Source organism: Megalobrama amblycephala, linkage group LG15 (genome assembly GCF_018812025.1).
Source record: "Megalobrama amblycephala isolate DHTTF-2021 linkage group LG15, ASM1881202v1, whole genome shotgun sequence".
Taxonomy (NCBI): domain Eukaryota; kingdom Metazoa; phylum Chordata; class Actinopteri; order Cypriniformes; family Xenocyprididae; genus Megalobrama; species Megalobrama amblycephala.
The window spans coordinates 2,254,854-2,273,323 of record NC_063058.1 but is presented as its reverse complement, the minus strand read 5'-3'; the positions used below and the strand labels follow the sequence as shown (position 1 = coordinate 2,273,323).

General features: G+C 39.4%; 1 protein-coding gene across 1 annotated transcript; it reads right to left on the bottom strand.

The window, feature by feature from the left end:
• Positions 1 to 296: 296 nt before the first annotated feature.
• LOC125247279 (CD44 antigen-like) lies at positions 297 to 18,004 on the bottom strand. Its single transcript, XM_048158545.1, has 7 exons — positions 17,523 to 18,004; positions 8,218 to 8,386; positions 7,992 to 8,128; positions 7,857 to 7,910; positions 1,426 to 1,452; positions 895 to 974; positions 297 to 519 (listed from the first exon to the last, which is right to left on the bottom strand). Exons 1-6 carry the CDS (start codon positions 17,587 to 17,589, stop codon positions 907 to 909), a joined length of 522 nt encoding a protein of 173 aa, XP_048014502.1. The 5' UTR covers positions 17,590 to 18,004; the 3' UTR covers positions 297 to 519; positions 895 to 906.
• Positions 18,005 to 18,470: the final 466 nt, after the last annotated feature.

The following is an 18,470-nucleotide window of genomic DNA, read 5'->3' as shown; positions in this document are numbered from 1 at the left end:
TCTGTCACCACAAAATGATCATGACAGATGCCTCATTGATATAGGCTATGGGAGCCTATATTGATTGCCATATAAACTGCCTAGAGATGCTGCTGGTGAATTTTGGCTTCAAACAATCATCACACCTGGAAGTCTTTACAAGACTTCTCTCTCTCTCTCTCTCTCTCTCTCTCTCTGTCTAAAAATATCATGTTTTGCCAATATCTGGCATTCAAAGTCAACACATTGTCATGTTAACTCTGTCTTATCTTGCGTTTGCAGAAGAGGCAGGGAATAGCAGAAAGCAGGAGACCAAGTGACAGAAACAACTGAGTTTATTGAACAATCTTAGTTGTGTCTTTCATCTGACAAGCACTGATTTCACCAGTGTTATATACCAAGCAAAGCCAAATAACTTCACTTTCTCTGGTCATGTTTTATAATGTTTTCTCTGTTGACTCATCCAGATTTTCTTCACTGTTGTTCTTTTTTTGTTTGTTTGTTTTTGCAATAATCAGAGTCCATTTCTTGCCACACCATCTGAGGGTAAATAAAATATGCACATTCAGTAAAACCCAGTAACACTGTTAACTTAAAAAAATAAATTACTGGCAACTATTTTCATAAGAAATCCAATAGTTTGCCAAAGTCAAACATTTTCTTGTTTATTTAACTATTTAGTTATTTCAAATCAAGTTCTTGATGTGCTCTGTTTTTTTCTTTTAGAAAACAGATATTTAAGTGCACTTGATTTAAATACATTTAGGCTGACAAAAAGTTACTATTAAGTTTTTATGACCACTCAAAAGTTATATAGTATTTAAATATTTTATATATATATATATATATATATATATATATATATATATATATATATATATATATATATATACTTAAGCATCATGAAAGACATACCTTTTTTGGTTGCTACAATAACACAGAGAAGCATAATGAGAAGAACTGCCAAAACACTGCCATTAAAATGACCAGCCAGCCTGTAAAAGGATTATAACAATGTTATTACCAATCCCATGTTATTTCAAACAAACTGATAAAAATCATTCAGTACAGTTGTGTAAGTCAGAGTGCAATCCCAGAAGGTGCTCTTTGGTTGGGTTTCATAAGGACAATCCCACATACAATTCCACTTCCACAATTATGAGTCTCTTCTTGACTAGTACTGTGTTCCATTTTCTGTAAATGCCTTTGGTTTTGCATGCAATACTAAGCCTGCTTATGTCAATAATATAGAGTATTTCAGGGGTGGTTTAAATTATATGTTAATTCAGACACAGCTGTTATCAATGTGGGTAGTATTAAGACTGCACATGTACTTTGACAATACCACAACCATACACTTTTACCATCACTTAGGGATGAGGATCAGACCCCCAATCCTGACAATTGATTTGGGTATGATTTATATTATAAAAGAGGCTTTCTAACCTGATGATATGGCCGTATCTGAGTGTCCTGGAGTAACAAAAACAGAAGCACACATACAGCACAGTTTAAATGAGATGTCAGATGTCATATCCTATAATAATTCTTAAAAAATAAAGGTTCCAATAGGTTTTCATAGTGATGACATTGAAGAACCATTTTAGTTTCCCCAAAGAACCTTCCAGTTGTCAGTTCTTAGGAACCATCTTTTCTTTGTTTGAAGAACATTTTAATAATCTAAAGATCCCTTTTCCACTATAAAGAACCTGTAGTGGTTCCATGGATTTTAAAGTTTCTTCATAGAACCATCAATGCCAATAAATAACCTTGTGTACACTCCACCTAGATAATGAACTGGTTCCGGTGGGGTCAAAGAGTGAATAGCTGCAGTGAGTGAGTGCTCTGTGAGAAAAGTATATTGTATTGATTGTATAACCATCCTATGGACTGATATTGATATGTGTGTTTAAATGTATATTGTATGATTTGTGTTCAACATCAAGTTTGTTCAACTCATTATACAAGGGTGATTTGCGAATCTGATCACTGCTGTTTAATGTGTTGTCAGCAGGTACATACTTCTCAATTGTGTTGTTATATAACTGTTTATATAAATGTTAGTAATTTAGATTCACTCCAGCCAAGAGAGTGAATGGCTGCGAACATGCACAAGGGTGATTTGCGAATTTGATCACCGCTCTTTAATGTGTTGAATAAAAGTATCTTCAAGTGTGAATTGTTGTCCATCCTGATGTTTACACAACACAACGCAGAGACTACCCCATTACACATACAATCCAAATATGGCAGGATAAAACAGTATATTACTTATTAACCTTTTGTCAAACATTACGGATAAACTGAGATTTGGCTAATATTCCTATAATGAAATGTCACCTGTTTTATTGGCTGGTGTTTCATGACTTTGTCACGCCCATTGCTTAGCCTGAGGTGTCTGTATTTGGTTGTAAAGTTGTGGACTCCAACTGTCAGTATATGATTATGTAATTTGCATTAGATCTTGCATAGCTGATATCAGTTAATAACAATATAATCTCTCAGTTTATTTGTTGATGTAGTGAACCGCAGACGTGATGGCACCGGAGCTTCACAACAGACATCCTTTTGTCCCACTTTGATTACAAAAGAGTGTGATAGGACCCTCAATGACAACTAAATGACTATTGAAATCAGGACTGCCAAAGGTGGAGGACAGGAAAGATGACATCAACGGCCCATTAATCATAGGCTAATCTCATCACGAGTTGCCTTTGTTCACCTCAGCCCTCCATGCCTGAGTCCAAGGTGTGAATGGCCATGGACTCCTAGGGCTGCTCCAAAAGAAAGACAATTTCTATACATATTGTCTGGAAACATATACATTTTTTACTCATCCAGGAAACTGTACACACACAGTGGAAACCGCATCTGGAATAAAAAGCCAATGCAGTCGCACCCACTGAGACAGAAATGTGATACTTCAACCAATTCACATCAAGTCTGGACTTTACAACAACTTTGAGAAAGGTTTAAAAAAGAAATAGAACCTGTCCAAGGTCCTAAAGACATTGTTTTATTTTGGGACAATACAACAAATTCCACAGGATGAAAGGTGGGCGTGTTAAGGGACAGACATCTGGAATGCTGTGACCCAATCACATCACCACATCAGGAAAGACTGGGATTTGTAATCCCCTCCCGAACAGGAAGGAATAAAAGCTTTCCTAATTGAACAAACCCTAGTTCTGAGTTTCTGACCTGACGAGGGAAGAACAATTGCACGACCAAGGTGATACTCTTGCGAGTAAACCTTTCACCGCACGTACCTTCAAGCAGCCCAACTGCTTCTGCAGAGGACTTTGGCTCCTGTCCTGCATAACCCAAGTACCTCCAAACTACAGAAGATCCTAAGGACTGACCACCATCTGACCTACAGTTCTCTGGATTACACAAAGACCTCCAGCACTCAGTGCAGCTCTGCAACTGTTGGAAAGCAATCCAGTCTCCTATTGCATATGGAAGAATACCTGTGGACAACGTTTCCCATTCCCGAACTGATCAACCAACTAAGTGAAATGTAAACATAAGTTAACCAAACCATTTCCCAAAGGCCTTGGCATTAGGTTGTTGCTAAATGAGATTGCTGTTTGTGTAGAGACCATTTATGTAGGGTCAGCGTACACAGATAGATACATTAGACATATTATCTGTATTCATAGTAAATGCTTATTTACTATTTCATACCAGCATCCAGAAAGACTACATTTGACTCCCTCATAGACTGCTATTTATCCATCGTCCATCGTTTGCTCATCTACTTGGCATTCAATTTTGTTAACATCCATTTGTGTAGTAGTTTGTAGTTTCTGTTTGATTATTTATTCCATTTTGTTAGTAGCATAGTCATGATTCCTTAGTAGTTTAGTCATTTTCCTTTGTAGTATTTAGTGAGTGTGATATTTTACTCTTGTATATCTTTTTGTTAATAAAATCATTTTATTGAAAACTGTGTCATGTGTTGATAATGTGAGGCTCTACAAGCTCGCCCGAATCTCACTAAATCCTTCAGATTGGTCAGATGATGAACTTCCTCTAGTTTATATAATTGTAATAAAGTCAACAATGTTCCATGATTTTTCTTTATTTTCAAGGTGAGAGTCCTTGGCTGGTGCCCCGAAATATGGGAAGGAATCACCTGACTCAATATTTATATTAATACAAAATATTAATATTAATATTTAACACCATAAATAACTACACATGTGGTGCCCTCGAGTGAGGCTAGTCCAAAATCACTACAGGTATCCAAAAATTGTACTCAAGTAAAAGTACAAATATTTCCTCAAGTAAAAGTAATAATCTTGATTCTGTCTTGACAGTTCTTGGGATATTGGTATGATAATGGTAATGGATATGACAATGTTAATGTATTTGGTCTTGGCAGAATAGATCTGCTACGCTGCTGCTCCTGCAGCAGAGCAAGTACAGAGACTTGTTACTGCCAATACATTCACTGACATTGCTGTGAGCATGTAAGACCAATGAATTGTCTGTAGACCTCAGAGACAGGATTGTTTCGAGGCACAGATCTGGGGAGGGGTACAGAAAATTTTCTGCAGCATTGAAGGTCCCAATGAGCACAGTGGCCTCCAGGTGTGTCACTGTGCTAGGTGTGCCAAGCTTGTAGCATCATACTCGAAAAGACTTGAGGCTGTAATTGGTGCCAAAAGTGCTTCAACAAAGTATTGAGCAAAGGCTGTGAATACTTATGTACATGTGATTTGTTCCTTTTTATTTTTTAATAAATTTGCAAAGATTTCAAACAAACTTCTTTCATTTTTTTATGGGGTATTGTTTGTAGAATTAATAATATAATAAAAATAATAAGATAATATTTCACAGTATTGCTGTTATATTTCTGTATTTTTGATCAAATAAATGCCGGCTTGATGATCATGAGACTTCTTTCAGAAACATAAATAGTAATGTGTCCAATCTTTTGACTGGTACTGTAATTTTAAATTTATGCCTATACAACATTTTGATGTGCAAAAATATGTGCATGCATAAGATCACAAAAATCATGTTTTCTGTTAAGAGTGGACACTATATTAACATTAATACAATAGCTCATATGATCCTGTTATCAGCATGCTCACTGAGGGTTATTTCTTTTATCTCACAGATTTAAGAATCATAGTGACCAGATATTGGCCCACACTGGACATGAATGAATATAATGGTGAGATCACTGACTGGAAGCAGAAAAGTTTTTTTTTTTTTTTTCTCCAGTGGAGAAACGCCAAACACCTTGGAATGAACTGTGCCCTCATTTTCTCAAAATGTGTCTCATTTGTATTATTGTAGGGAACAGCACATTCCAGGGCCCAGTTTATGGACGGGCCCCTCTCTGTCCGTAACAGTGGACAAAGGATTGTTACATTTTGATCGGATCTTGGTGGACTAACACAAACAAACTGTCCAACGTCATCAGATAAAGATGTAAGGACAACATCCGGACACCTCTTAGAGGGCAAGAAGAAACAAAGGGTAAACAAAGGGAGATCACAAAGATCCATCCAAATCCATTCAAAACTATGTTTGAAAACCTTAGAACTGATGCAAACTACACATCCATTTCATACTTATTCACAGAAATAAGTATTCTCAGTGACAGCTATTTGTAATGCAACATCAGACACAAATTCTACTGTTAATGTACAATTGAATGAATGCATGACAGTTCAATCTTTTCCACTCATGTTTAGTCTCTATTTGTTTAGAATATTGCCAAAGGTATTCTGGTGGTGTTTTGGAAAGTAAGAAATGCATTGGTAAACTTTAAAGACACTGTAAAGACTTCCAACTTTATGCAAATGAGTTCCACAGGGGAAAGAAGGGTGGGCCACACTGTGTGTGTCCCTTCTGATGCCAGCAGCCAATCACAGCACTCGAACGGAGATCCACTAATTGCAATCTCCTCCTCATTGGAAAGGGATAAAGGTACCCTTTCAACAGACACTCCTCGTTCTGGGTCCCAACTCTGTAACAAGTGAGACATTAACAGACATACCGTTCTGAGTCTCCCATCAGATGAGACACAACAGATATACCGTTCTGAGTCTCTGGCCATCCAGAGAGATAACAGCAAGTCCCACGATCTGAGTCTACAGCTTGTGAGGCAGCAACAGAGACGATCACGTTCTGAGCCTCCGGCCTGTGAGGAACAAGACGTTAACAAACACTACGTTCCCGCACTAGTTTCCATCTAGCGAGACAGTAATGACATTTTCAACAAGGTTAAGCTCAGGAGAGCAAACCTTCACTCCAAGGTACCTTCGTCTGCGTGTTCCAGATTGTTAAGAACCTTCTGCACCTACACCAGGGCCTCATCTGTGTGTTCCAGATTTTAGGACCCTTTGGTGCTCCAGGAGATCAGCATCCCACAGAGCTTCGTGTTCAAGACTGTTGAAACAGATTCTGGCTCCTCTCCCCACTGCATTGTCACCCCGCACAACCAGTGGAAGACGTCACCATCATTGGACTCAACCATGTGGAACATAAATATCACTTAACCAAACCTCTTTCCAGAGACTTTGGCATTGGTGTATATTATCAGTATATTATCAGTATATAATTTCCCAATTCCCATTAGACATAATATAGCTGATGCTAGTTAATAAATAAATAATCATTTATTTGTTTGGTGCATAATAAGGTTCTCTACCTTATTATTTTCAGAGAAACAGTTTATCTTTCCATAAGATAACGTAACTCTTCCATAGCCACACTCAACTTAATCACTTGTATTCTATGTATCGTATGCACTTTATTCCTTTATCATTCATGGTATTCATTTAGTAGCTATGTTGGTTATTCTTGTTTATCTTTTTGTTAATAAAATTTATTTTATTAATAAAAAGTTTATTTGTTTGGTAAATAAACTTAATAAAATTTGATACTTTGATTTTTTCTCACATAGCCCACCTGACTGAAAGGGCTCATAATGTGGGTCATTATGCAAGTCATTATGCGGGTCTTTGTCTTCATCATTCATGAAGATTCATGCCTCCTGCATACTGTCTTTCTTGACAAGAAGTGTCTTACGCTTATGTGAACGAGTAGGCAGGATAATTTTGACATCATTTTGAAGCAAAAATTCTAGTCTACAACCTCCAATACCTTGTATTGGACAATACCTAAGTCTTGTGAAAACATATTTATTATTTGTTTTGTGGCCTTATTTCAGTGACTTAAGGTAATACAAAAATACAAACATGTACAGACATGTTGCTCACATATTATGGTAGCCTAGTTTATGCTGAATACAGTGTAATGACACTTTTGCCATTAATGTGTTTATAAGCAACTGAAAAAAGCACATATGTTAGGGGATGTCAAAACTTCTCCAGGGCCCCAAAAATCCTCAGACTCCAGAGGGTTAAAGGTCAGAGTGTGCACGTTGTACCACGGTGTTGGACTGTTTTCCTTAATCTTCTTTAAAGGGGTCATATCATGAAAATCTGACTTTTCCCATGTTTAAGTGCTATAATCGGGTCTCTGGTGCATCTACCAGCACAGAAACTGTGAAAAAGGACAACCCGGTAACTTTGTTCTGGTAAGCATTTTTCTACAAGCATGAGAGAAATTGAGCCATTCTGATTCCGCTCCCCTTGTGACGCAGAAAGGGGATCTTATTATAATATTACCGCCTCCTGAATCTGTATGTTTCCACCCATGGTGCTGCCATTGTTTCTGCAATTTGCCTGCATAACTGGTCCTGGAGTGCAACGGCAGTCCCACAGTTTAGCTACAACCCTGAAATGTCTTATTGCACCTTTAAGCATGCCAAGTGTCCCGCTACAGGCTATTACACTCTCTTTCAGATAAAAGTGTCTTTGTTCTAAATGCATAAATTTCATAGACTTTCATACCTGTATTCATACTGTAAGGATCAATCTCAGCTGCACAGTTTTTCACTGACAAATCTGTTTAAAGTATAATGGTTTGTTAAAAAGACAGTTGATCATGAGTTGACTAAAACAGACACCATGTTGCACAAATCAGACCTGTAGCATCGTAACAGTAAGCATCATATTTCTTTCCGTCTGGAATCTTCTTGGTGATGCCGATTTGGCCATTAGCACAGTTTTCGTTTGACTCGTGACGGAGAATCACCAGCTTTGTGCCGTTTACCCAGCCATACCTGCAGAGAAAATACAGGTGGACCTGAAGTTGATGATGATCCTGCATGTTTGATGAAGTCAGTTGGTGATGTTCAGTTGAATGTCTGACCTGCATGTCTGTAGTCCTTTTTTATAGGCTTCCTCCACCTGCTCCATAGTGGTTAATGAAGATGATAACTCTTCACACAAGCTCTTGGCCATCTCATACGTCAGATTATAGCGTTCGCTCCCCTCGACATGAAACACTCCAACATAGCTGCAGCTCCGTGCATTCACCACTGAAAGACAAACAGGGCAGAAATAATATAAATAAATGAATTATATTTATATTGTGCCATTCTAGAACATGAGAATTTCTGAAAAGCATAAAAAAGGAACCTACTAGAAAACCTTCTAGTAATAGAAACCAGAGGTTTAGAGCAGATTTGAGCTTAAATCTTAATGGGGAAAGGAGCTGATAACGCAGAAAGAGACCTGCAGAAAGGTCAAGAGCTTCAGGACCAATTAATAACACTTCACATTAATCTAGTCAAGTCTAGAGGTTACGGTGCTGGGGTGGATAGAGTAAGACATGGATCTCATCGCAGGCTGATTTATTCAGACAAAAAAAGATGAAGACATTCCAGAAAACAAATAAAGCACAACAGTTTAAACACTAAAACAACAACCAACACATGTCAAATTAACCAGAGGGCTATAAATGCATAGAATAATGAGAAACTAAACAAAACTCAGCAGAACATTGTGTGTAACCAGGGGAACAGATCAAACCAGGAAATAAATATATGAAATGCGAAGACATAGGGTGCTTCTCAATACTCAAACTGAAGTTTCCTCGCTCCTCCGTCCTCCAGACTGTGACCCGGGAACCGATCAAAGAAAGACAACTTGAAGAACATCTCAATTTCCTAATTGCATTGTGAGGAGATGAGGAACGAGGAGTGAGAAAGCTTCCAAAGGAGCGATGAGCGAGGATAGACAGGAGTTTCCTATGTGGAAGTTGAGACGTAAGGAAAGGAAAGGAGGATGTACAAATAAGAAAATGAGAAGCATCTGTAATTTCTTCAAGCTGCATGCATGCTGGGAACGTGAAGTTGATTCTATTAGTGGGATGGCATTTGGAATGGAACTCAAATGCTTGAGTGTCTAATTGAGTATCTCAGTGGACTATTGAGGAAATCTGTTTGATCAGTCTTGGATTGCAGATTAATAATACTGTAATAATACCAATGAAATTGTATATGAATTAATTTTGTAATCAGAATTCAAAATGATTAACCCTAAAATGCATACCTCAGGTCTTTATGTTGCTGAGAATATGTTTGAGACCATGAATGGGCTCATATTCCTGACCTCAAACATAAAACTAGCCTATTATTTGCTGAATGTATAGGAAATGAGCTCTGATGAGGACAGTGATGATGGCATAAAACATCTGCTCAAACTGAGAACTTTCAAACTCCAAAAGGTAACAATATATGATTGATTTTATTCTTCTGTAATTGTTATTCTAATATCAGAGGAGTTTTATATCATTGCGACAGGTAGAGGTCCATCCATGTTAGATATAGATACAGGTCGATAAAGTAATATGTATAGAATGATTGGTGAAACAGTCATGAATTTAAGGGTTAAGGGAGAGAAAATAAATCTTCTCTCACACCTCCTTGTTATAAATATTATCAGTTTCCAAGACAATGATGCCATATTACATTTAATATTTTCAGGCAAGTCAGACAGTTCTCTCTTCTCATAGTGGATCAGACACCTAAGAGATCTAAGGCGTATATTGTGGGATTCACACTGTGTTGCTGTTAAACTGGATGTAATTTAAGTTCTGTTGCTTTTATAAAAAAAATAAATATAATGAACAAGACACCCAAAGTACTTTATTATTTCCATATGAAAGACATGTCTATCAATCATTTTTACTTTAATTACAGATGTTTATATATATTTTTTTATAAATATGATGACAATCACATCACCCATTGAGAGATTGCTCTGTCAGAGAGTTTGATGGTCATGTCAGCGATACTACTTAGTTTTTTTTTTTCTCACCAGTACGAAAGAGACTCAAAATACTCTGTCAATTTTGGACATACAAATAAAAGTTATACATCTTTCAAATCTGTGAAATGTTTTCTTTTATTTGTGAACACTCACAGTAAAAACAAAATGTTGTGCTTTTTGCAAAATAAAGAAAACGAACATGATGCACAATCTGTTGTCTCTTTCTGAATGAAGTCCATTCTGATAGTCCTCAGAAACTGAACTGTAACTTAGAGAATTCTTATCACACAAACATGAGACATATGTCTAAAGAAACTTTGAAATGTCAGGTAAGTCAAATCAAAATGGCTTAAGTTCTTTATTCTTCTTGTGATATCAACTAGTGCCTGTGAATATTAAACCACAAAAAGAATGTTTAAAGCTGCAGTCTGCAACTTTTTTTGTGTTAAAAATTTACAAAAATTATATAATGAGAATATACAACATGAATCCATTTTCCAAACCGTGTTTTTGTCTTATCCTGAATCATTATGGTACACGTATAATAAGTGTTTATGTTCTGACTATTTCAGACCGGACTGGTAGGACTCGCCGCAGAGTATCACAGTAACTGCGTGACTCAACATACACGGAGAAAAGTAGCTCCGGCTAGAATGTTCCTCCGCAAGACGCGTGCAGTTCTGTTTATTAACCACTAGAGGGCCAAAAATCGCGGACAGCAGCTTTAAATATTAATTCCTCCATGTTCTGTGTGTCTCTGTGTGAATGTTCGTTTACACAATAATGCCATATTGGCTTTTCCCAAACTATATTGCTATACTGAGATGAGTTAATTTCAGATTATGAACTGTGAAATAGCCTAGTGCACATCAATGAAGCTTTTGTTCGCAATGAATGATGAAAATTCAGCTTTTTATTTGTATTTTCAAAAAAATACTTCAATCAATCTCATATCAATATTTTATGCAGTTGTATTTTTTTAGTGTAAACATCAAAGCCGATAGAACACTGATAAGAATATTGCTTCAGAATAAATTCTATTTATACCACAAAAAAAAAAAAAATTGTCTATTTTTTTCCAGACAAGCATTTTTTTTTTTTTTTTACTTAGACAAGAGAATGACTTGTCCAGGCCTGCCCATTATCTCACCGTTGCCAGACTGGGATTTTAAACAGGGCTATGCTCCCTTGTAGATATCTGTATAGGTATAGAGTTTGACAGCTAGGAGTTTGTCGCCCAAGCGCAAACTCCAAAGAGGAGAGCAGGAAAGAGCGACTGCGAAAGGCAGTAAGCAACTCAAACCCACACACAGAGATGGGCAACCTGGAGAGCAGAACTCAGCTAAACGCTATGGACCCTCGTATGAGGGGAGTACAACCACTCATCCAAGGATCTACTCAGCCATTAACAAGGTGCTGAGGAGGCTGTGCGCTAAAGACCCCTGACCCAGGGGAGCACAAACCAGCCTGGGGGCCGGTCTAACGGGAGACTTCATAGAAGTCTACAACCAAACCAGCTTAGGGAGCTAAGCACAATTATGCAGTTAACCCCGAAGGGAAGTACAAAGCTCAACCTAACAGACAGACCGTAAAGCGGGCACGTAGTCATGGAGGCCAGGAAAAGGGCCTGCAACATAACCAGAGTTCACCAGAGAACTGAATGCAGACGGCGGTAGCCCAGGATGGCCTGTAGGGCCACACCCTATTGCATATCAAGGTGGAGCAAACACCAAGACATAACAGCTGCAAGTGCCCACAAGACAGCCTGTCCTAGGGCTGCATGATTAATCGCATGCTTTTGTCATGCGTGTCTCGTCAGTAAAGCCGGTTCTGTGATTAGCGGTAAATGTCCATCACCTGCTTTCAAATGGAGTGGCACTTAATATACAGAGCCGTAGTTCGCGGACAAGCTACGCAATATCGCGTTTGTAATCGAAAGCGATTAATCTGCGATTATGAACACGATATTGCGTAGCTTGTCCGCGAACTACGGCTCTGTATATTAAGTGCCGCTCCATTTGAAAGCAGGTGATGGACATTTACCGCTAATCACAGAACCGGCTTTACTGATGAGACACGCATGACAATCTCGTGCAATTAATCGTGCAGCCCTAGCCCGTCCAACACAAACCAACGAGCAGTGCACTCGGTGAAGTACCTTTCTACTCTTTAAGCAAGAGGAGTACAACATACGCCATCATGCGCTAAGGAAAGGCCCCGTGGGCCTATAATCCCAGCCGGCACGTGGCATCAGCTCGTGGCAGTGTTATCAGGGTTCAGGCTGAACAGACCGACTACACAGGAGGTCATAGTCAACCCGAGACCCAGCCAGCCGGCGAAACCATCCCTTTTGCTGTCGAAGGTCAGCACGCTCCACAGGAGGCCCTTACGGCCTACCCGTCACACGCGACATCAGCCAGCGGCCACTAAAGTTCTAGGAGCAAAAATAGAACCCGTTAATTAGACAGGGAAAATATTTTAGCTCGACTAGAGCTAAAGGGAATAAACGCACAAAATACTCAGTAAAAACATCTTTTACTCTCAGCGAGAGGAGTATCAAACTAAACTCCGACATGCTAGCAAAGGAAGGCCTGAAAGCGGCCTGTAACCTTAAAAGCGTGCGGCGATAGCTAGTGCATTTATTCAATCATGGAATGATGCCCGTACACGACCAGCATAGCTGGGCCAACAGGAAGCTATAAGAGAAGCCTGGAGAGGCCTGCTGCTTAAAGAACCATGTGGCACCGGCCCGTGGTCATGACAGGGCCCTAGCTACAAGGAAGGGCCAGTATAACCTAAAATGACAAATTTAAGGGAACTAGCTACACAACCTGAGCCTAGGTATACACATTCCAGCAGGCAATGTAAATCATGCTAAACAGCGTGAGCGTAACCAGCATCATAGACCAACAGCGCTGTATCCAAACAAGCTGCATACAGAGAGGCTAAAAACAAATAGCCAACAATCAAACAGCAATGAACCCCAGATGCTGTGGTGCAAACGACCGGGAGAGGTCGGGTAAACAAAATTCCCTACACTCATCCTGAGTGTGCGATCCAACAGGTGATGCACTCAGTGAAACACAAACCCTAACCGGGGAGTACAACAACAACATTGTATTCATATATAGAGGCCGGATAAAGCCTGCTATCATAAAAAACAGGTGTAACCTGTGGCAGCACAAGCACGCTCACATAACACGCCTGCATAAACATATGAAGGGGAAATATGGGCAAAAAACGGCCAGCAACTTCCTCAGAAGGAGGCCAGAACTAGGAACTATACAACCGCAGGGGGATAGTCATAACAGGGGGATGTAAACAAACACACACCTAACCTAGTTCTAGCCTAGCTGCTAGCTAAGGACTGTATGTAGACCACTCGGGCTACAAATTCCCAAACACACGGAGAAAGCAGCGCGAGCAACAGCATTAGGTGGCCGAAAAACCGGCCAACACATAACTGACAATAGCGAAAGCTAGTTCTAGCTATACACAGTATCAGCCGAGAAACTACACCAACGCTAAACAACAAAGCGGCCATAAAGGGCCTGCCAGTCAGCCTAACATACAGTTATTTGCCCAAATAGCCCCTTAAAAACATGAACAGATGACAACTATATGCACGGGAAGCTATACAGGAAAAGCAAGGTCTATATTGAGAATGAAAAATGGACCTGGCTTACCTCCTGCGGCTCGTAGAACGCAGATTCCTCCCCGATTCGTCACACGGAGGGGAAAATCCAAAGTCCCATAGCCCAAAAGCACTTTCACTATCAAGCCAGACGGCGGGCCGTCAGGAATATATTCATCATAGGCCCGCAACATCAGCCCGACTGTAAAGCCCGCAGCATATAGATGTCACAAACGCTACCGGGAGGCGAAGGAAGAGCGAGGGCAAGAAAAAGCCCTCGCGAGAGAGGGGATTGATTACCGGCGCTGCTGGCGCCGCTCCTCGATCACCTCCCCCAGGTCTTGCTTCTTCCTTCTAGCGTCTCGCCGTCTCTGTGATTTACTCCGAGGAGGAGGAGGCGCATCGAGCGGCGACACTTTCCCTCTGGGCCTGCCTCTGAGCCTCGGCTCGAGACGAGCGGGATGCAAGATCTAGCGCGTCTTCGCCTCCCTGATCAAGATCCGTAAGCAGATCAGCCTGGTATGCCAGAAGCACCGTCATAGTGTGCAACGCCACACCAGGCTGACCTGCAGCGGCGTAAGCCCTGCCATTCAAACGTGACATCACCTTCAACGCTTTGGATGGCAGAGCCCTCGCCGGAGTTGCCGGGCCATGGGTAGAGAGAAAACGATCGTCTAACCTGCTGCGAGCGGGTTCCCTCCTCACGCGCTCCCAGGGCAGCTGCAGTCTGCTCGAGGCGCGTTCCATAACCTCCAGCAACTCCGAAAGACGCCGCGCAGGGAGGCCGAGCGGGAGCCGCTGGCTCGCCCGCTTCTCCCACCGCTGCCATCTTCTGCTCTCCGGGGCTTTGGACCAAGAGAGCACTCGCTCCTGGGTCCGAGGATGTTAAAGATAAAACATCGTCATCATCCGCCAGAAGCGCGTCCTCGTCAGTCGCTTCAGCTTGAGAAAGACAGACACCCCTCTCAAATTCTTCAGCGAGTTCCACCTGCGAGCCCCATGATTTCAATCGCCGCTGAGCCTCAGCACGAGCGGGGCCGGAACCACCAGGCAGCGGTGGTGGCGCTTCTCCCCTTGTGAGTTTCATAGGAAAACGCTCACAGTTAGCACAGGCAGCACCCTCGAGTACTGACCGTGCGTGCTCCTCGCCCAGACAGAAAACACACAAGTTGTGTGTGTCCTCCGGTGTCAGAAAACCTGGGACAAGGATCAGCACACTTCCCGAACGATTTAGCAGACATATTTTCTTTTGGCAGAGTGAAAAAGGCACGAGCAAAAGCAGTCGCGAAAAGACAAAAGGATGTCGGCTGTTTCCCCAGGCGCTCCCTTTATACGTCACGGTTCGCGCCGTTTGACGTGATAGGCTGTCGCCGGCCAATAGGATTGGAGTGTGGTGATTTTTGGCATTTCGAGCACGGTCACGGAGGACGTTCCCCATAGCGCAGTCAGCGCAGAGTAGAAGTTCCCTTTCGAAAGGGAACATGATTTTATATATTGTATATATATTAAGCTTACTGATATTTTAAATATAATTGTGGGATTCAATAGATAATAGAAGGATCCTAGTAAACAACATTTGTTGCTGTTGTTGTTGTTGTGGGACAGCAGTTTTTGCACCAATCCTGTAGAATGGCCCATATAAGCAATACCAGTAAATTTTGACATTGTGGGGACATTTGTAAGTCCCCATGATGAAACAAGCTTACAAATAACACAGAATGATTTTGTTTGAAAATGTAAAAATGCAGAGAGTTTTGTGTGATGGGTAGGTTCAGGTTTGGATATCTTTGTATCTGAGGGAGAAAATGATTGTTCATTTAAGCCTCATTGTCCTCCGGATTCTTTCTAAACGAAAGTGAAAGTGTTGTAACTCTTTATGTTTGTGTATAGTGTTTCCTTCTGCATCAACAAAAAGGTTTTTGTGTACTTGTTTATGATGCGGGCCAAGAGAAGATTAATGTTATATCTTTTAAAATTTCAATTATAGTTTTATAGAAATGATATATTTTTGAGTGAAGATTGAAAGTTAAAATGTTTTTCTTGCCCATGATCATTAATTTAATGAATAATATTATAATCATTTGTTGTTTTATGATTTTATGGCAAATGTGCATTTTTTTTTTTTTTTTTTTTTTTTTTTTTTTATGAAAAAGCCTTTTCAGGGCTTCATTCCTGACTGGTATGTTTTTTCTAAGTTTGCTGCACATGTACACTCTTTCTGAAAGTTTCCTTTGGAATCTGTAAATACAAGAGTGTTAAAGTGCAGCTATTTTTAAGGCTATGTCTGCAGAAGTAGACGTGTGCATGGGTCAAAGAATACACTTTTATAGGTATTTGTTATCATAGATGTATCTAATTTCCACGAAAAGAGGAACTGATATCTCGCTTGTCCATCTAATCCTTTCACGATCACCTGTGAGTACCCGTGATCACCACCAGAGGGCACTCCATCCTAGACTGTTGTCACTGTTTCGGACTCCATTACCCATAACTCTCTGCCCGGTCTATCAGCCATGATTGTTTGCAGCTGTTTGTCCATAAAAGCCAGATTCTCTCACTTACTAATCGCTAGATCTTGCAGTTGTTACCTTTGTGTTTCTGATCCATTTTATTCTGTTCCCTTGTTTCTAGTCTTGTTACTTCAGCTATGGGTAATGGAGTCCAAAACAGTGACAACAGTCTAGGATGGAGTGCCCTCTGGTGGTGATCACGGGTACTCGCATCCTTTGTCAGACTACACTTTGAACTTGTGAAGTGCAGAGACATCTGTATTATTTTTAATTCACTTTAATAGCTTTTGTGTTTTAATAATGTCTGGTTATTGGGTATAAAGAAGGGCCCTGCTGCTTCTGTATTTTCAGTCTCTCGATAGTGACTCAACTTCTGCTCTTTGCATACCAGCGAGATCTCGTCAACTCTGTTCTTCTTTTGACTCAGACTTATAGATCTAGATTTATAGATTTATACTTACTTTTAATACTTAACTTTTGATTAACATCATATTTGGATTGGATTAAGATTACTAAATTTTTATTAAGATTTTACTAAAGTTTGATTAAGATTATTACTCTTTGATTGTACTTGTATTTTGGACTTCAATATTTCAGAGATATTGAAAGTTGGTTTATTATTGTTTGTATTCTGTTATGATAATTGTCATTTATTAAACTCACAATCAATTTAATCATCTGACCTTGGATCTCCAAATTGCATCAGTTTAACAGATTGTTTTGTCAAATCTAGAGGGTTTCAATTTTGCATTTGTACTGATTGTAACTAATTAAGAGATTATTAAAATCAAATTTTAGAAACTTCATTATTAGAAAAATGTACTTACAAATATATTTAATTATATAATAGTGTACATGTAAGTGACATTAAAGTATATTTTAGTTAACATTAATTGCCTGTCAGTACATTTGGAAGTACACTTTCATCATTATTCAAAGTTCATATAAAGATGTACTAAAGTCCCACTTAAGTGGTTCAACAAATCACTCAAAAGTTCAACTTTTTGCATTGAATATGAACTTAATCTGTGATACATTTGAAATTAATTACAAATAAAATGCACTTAAGCGGCGAAAACATAACATTTAATTCACACTTAAGTATGTTGTTTTAAAGTATATTATTTGCGCAATAAGTAGTACACTTTCTAAAAGTATACTAAAGTGCACTTCTTTTTCACAAGGGCAAGCAGCAGCACTGCTCCATTCATAGTCAATAATACACAAAGACATGATCCCTCTGACGGGTTTTCTCACCTGCGGTCGCCTCTGATCTGGAGGAGGCCAGTAATCCAGACACGAGTCCCAGCAGCACCATCCACATCCTGATGACCGGCAAGGTTGCTGTAGAATAGAGCTGGGACAGAGTTCGCTGTGAGTTTGGAGTATTGTGATTTGAGATTTCAGTGTCGGCTCTAATAGAGATGAGAGAAAAGGGTGGTGTGTGTTTGAACACTCCCTTCTACTCCTCCTCAACCGCTCTCTCTCTCTCTCTCTCTCTCTCTCTCTCTCTCTCTCTCCTTCAGTGTGTTCAGAGAGTGAATCTGTTTTTCTACAACATTGACTGTCATGATTCCTGATTCATCCTTCACCTCATGATCTACTGCATCTACTATAAGCTACAGCTTTCTCTCCTCACAGTTCACATGTACTGTATGTGGAGTCACATGAAATGAAAGCAGTGCACTAAATGAAACTGAAGTTCCAGAGAAGAACAGTCAGATGGGAATTCATGCAGTTCATGAATTCATTAGTAGTTGCAAAGATGAAAAATAAAAAAAATGGCCAGTTGAATGTTAAAGTTTCAAACTACTGTCAGCTTACAAAATAATACTATTAATCTCACAAAAAAAAAAAAAAAGAAAAAGAAAATATCCAGGTCACATTTCTATAGATCAAAACAAAAAACAGAAATTAAAAAAAAATATATATATATAAAATATCAGTGTTTTCATTGTTTATGTTTGTGTTTTATTTTTCCAAGATATTTGATGCAAATCATTTTTGGATATTGTATTTTCACAGACAAAATTATCTTCCGTTCATTCATGTTTTGATTTGATATTGAAATCAGAAAAATGAGAAAACCGCACATTTTTTCATTTTTCATTTTTAAAATGAAAACGAAAAAACAAAAAATTGGCTTGATTTTTCTTTTTTCGTTCTGGGGTTGGAAACAAATAAGCAGTTTGAAAATTCGATCTC

Coding starts and splice junctions, on each gene's coding strand:
- LOC125247279 (XM_048158545.1), bottom strand. CDS start 17,589: ATGTGGATGGTGCTGCTGGGACTCGTGTCTGGATTACTGGCCTCCTCC. Junction 1,453..7,856: donor TCCTTACAGTATGAATACAG/GTATGAAAGTCT, acceptor TTGTTACTCCAG/GACACTCAGATACGGCCATA. Junction 975..1,425: donor AGATACGGCCATATCATCAG/GTTAGAAAGCCT, acceptor ATCCTTTTACAG/GCTGGCTGGTCATTTTAATG.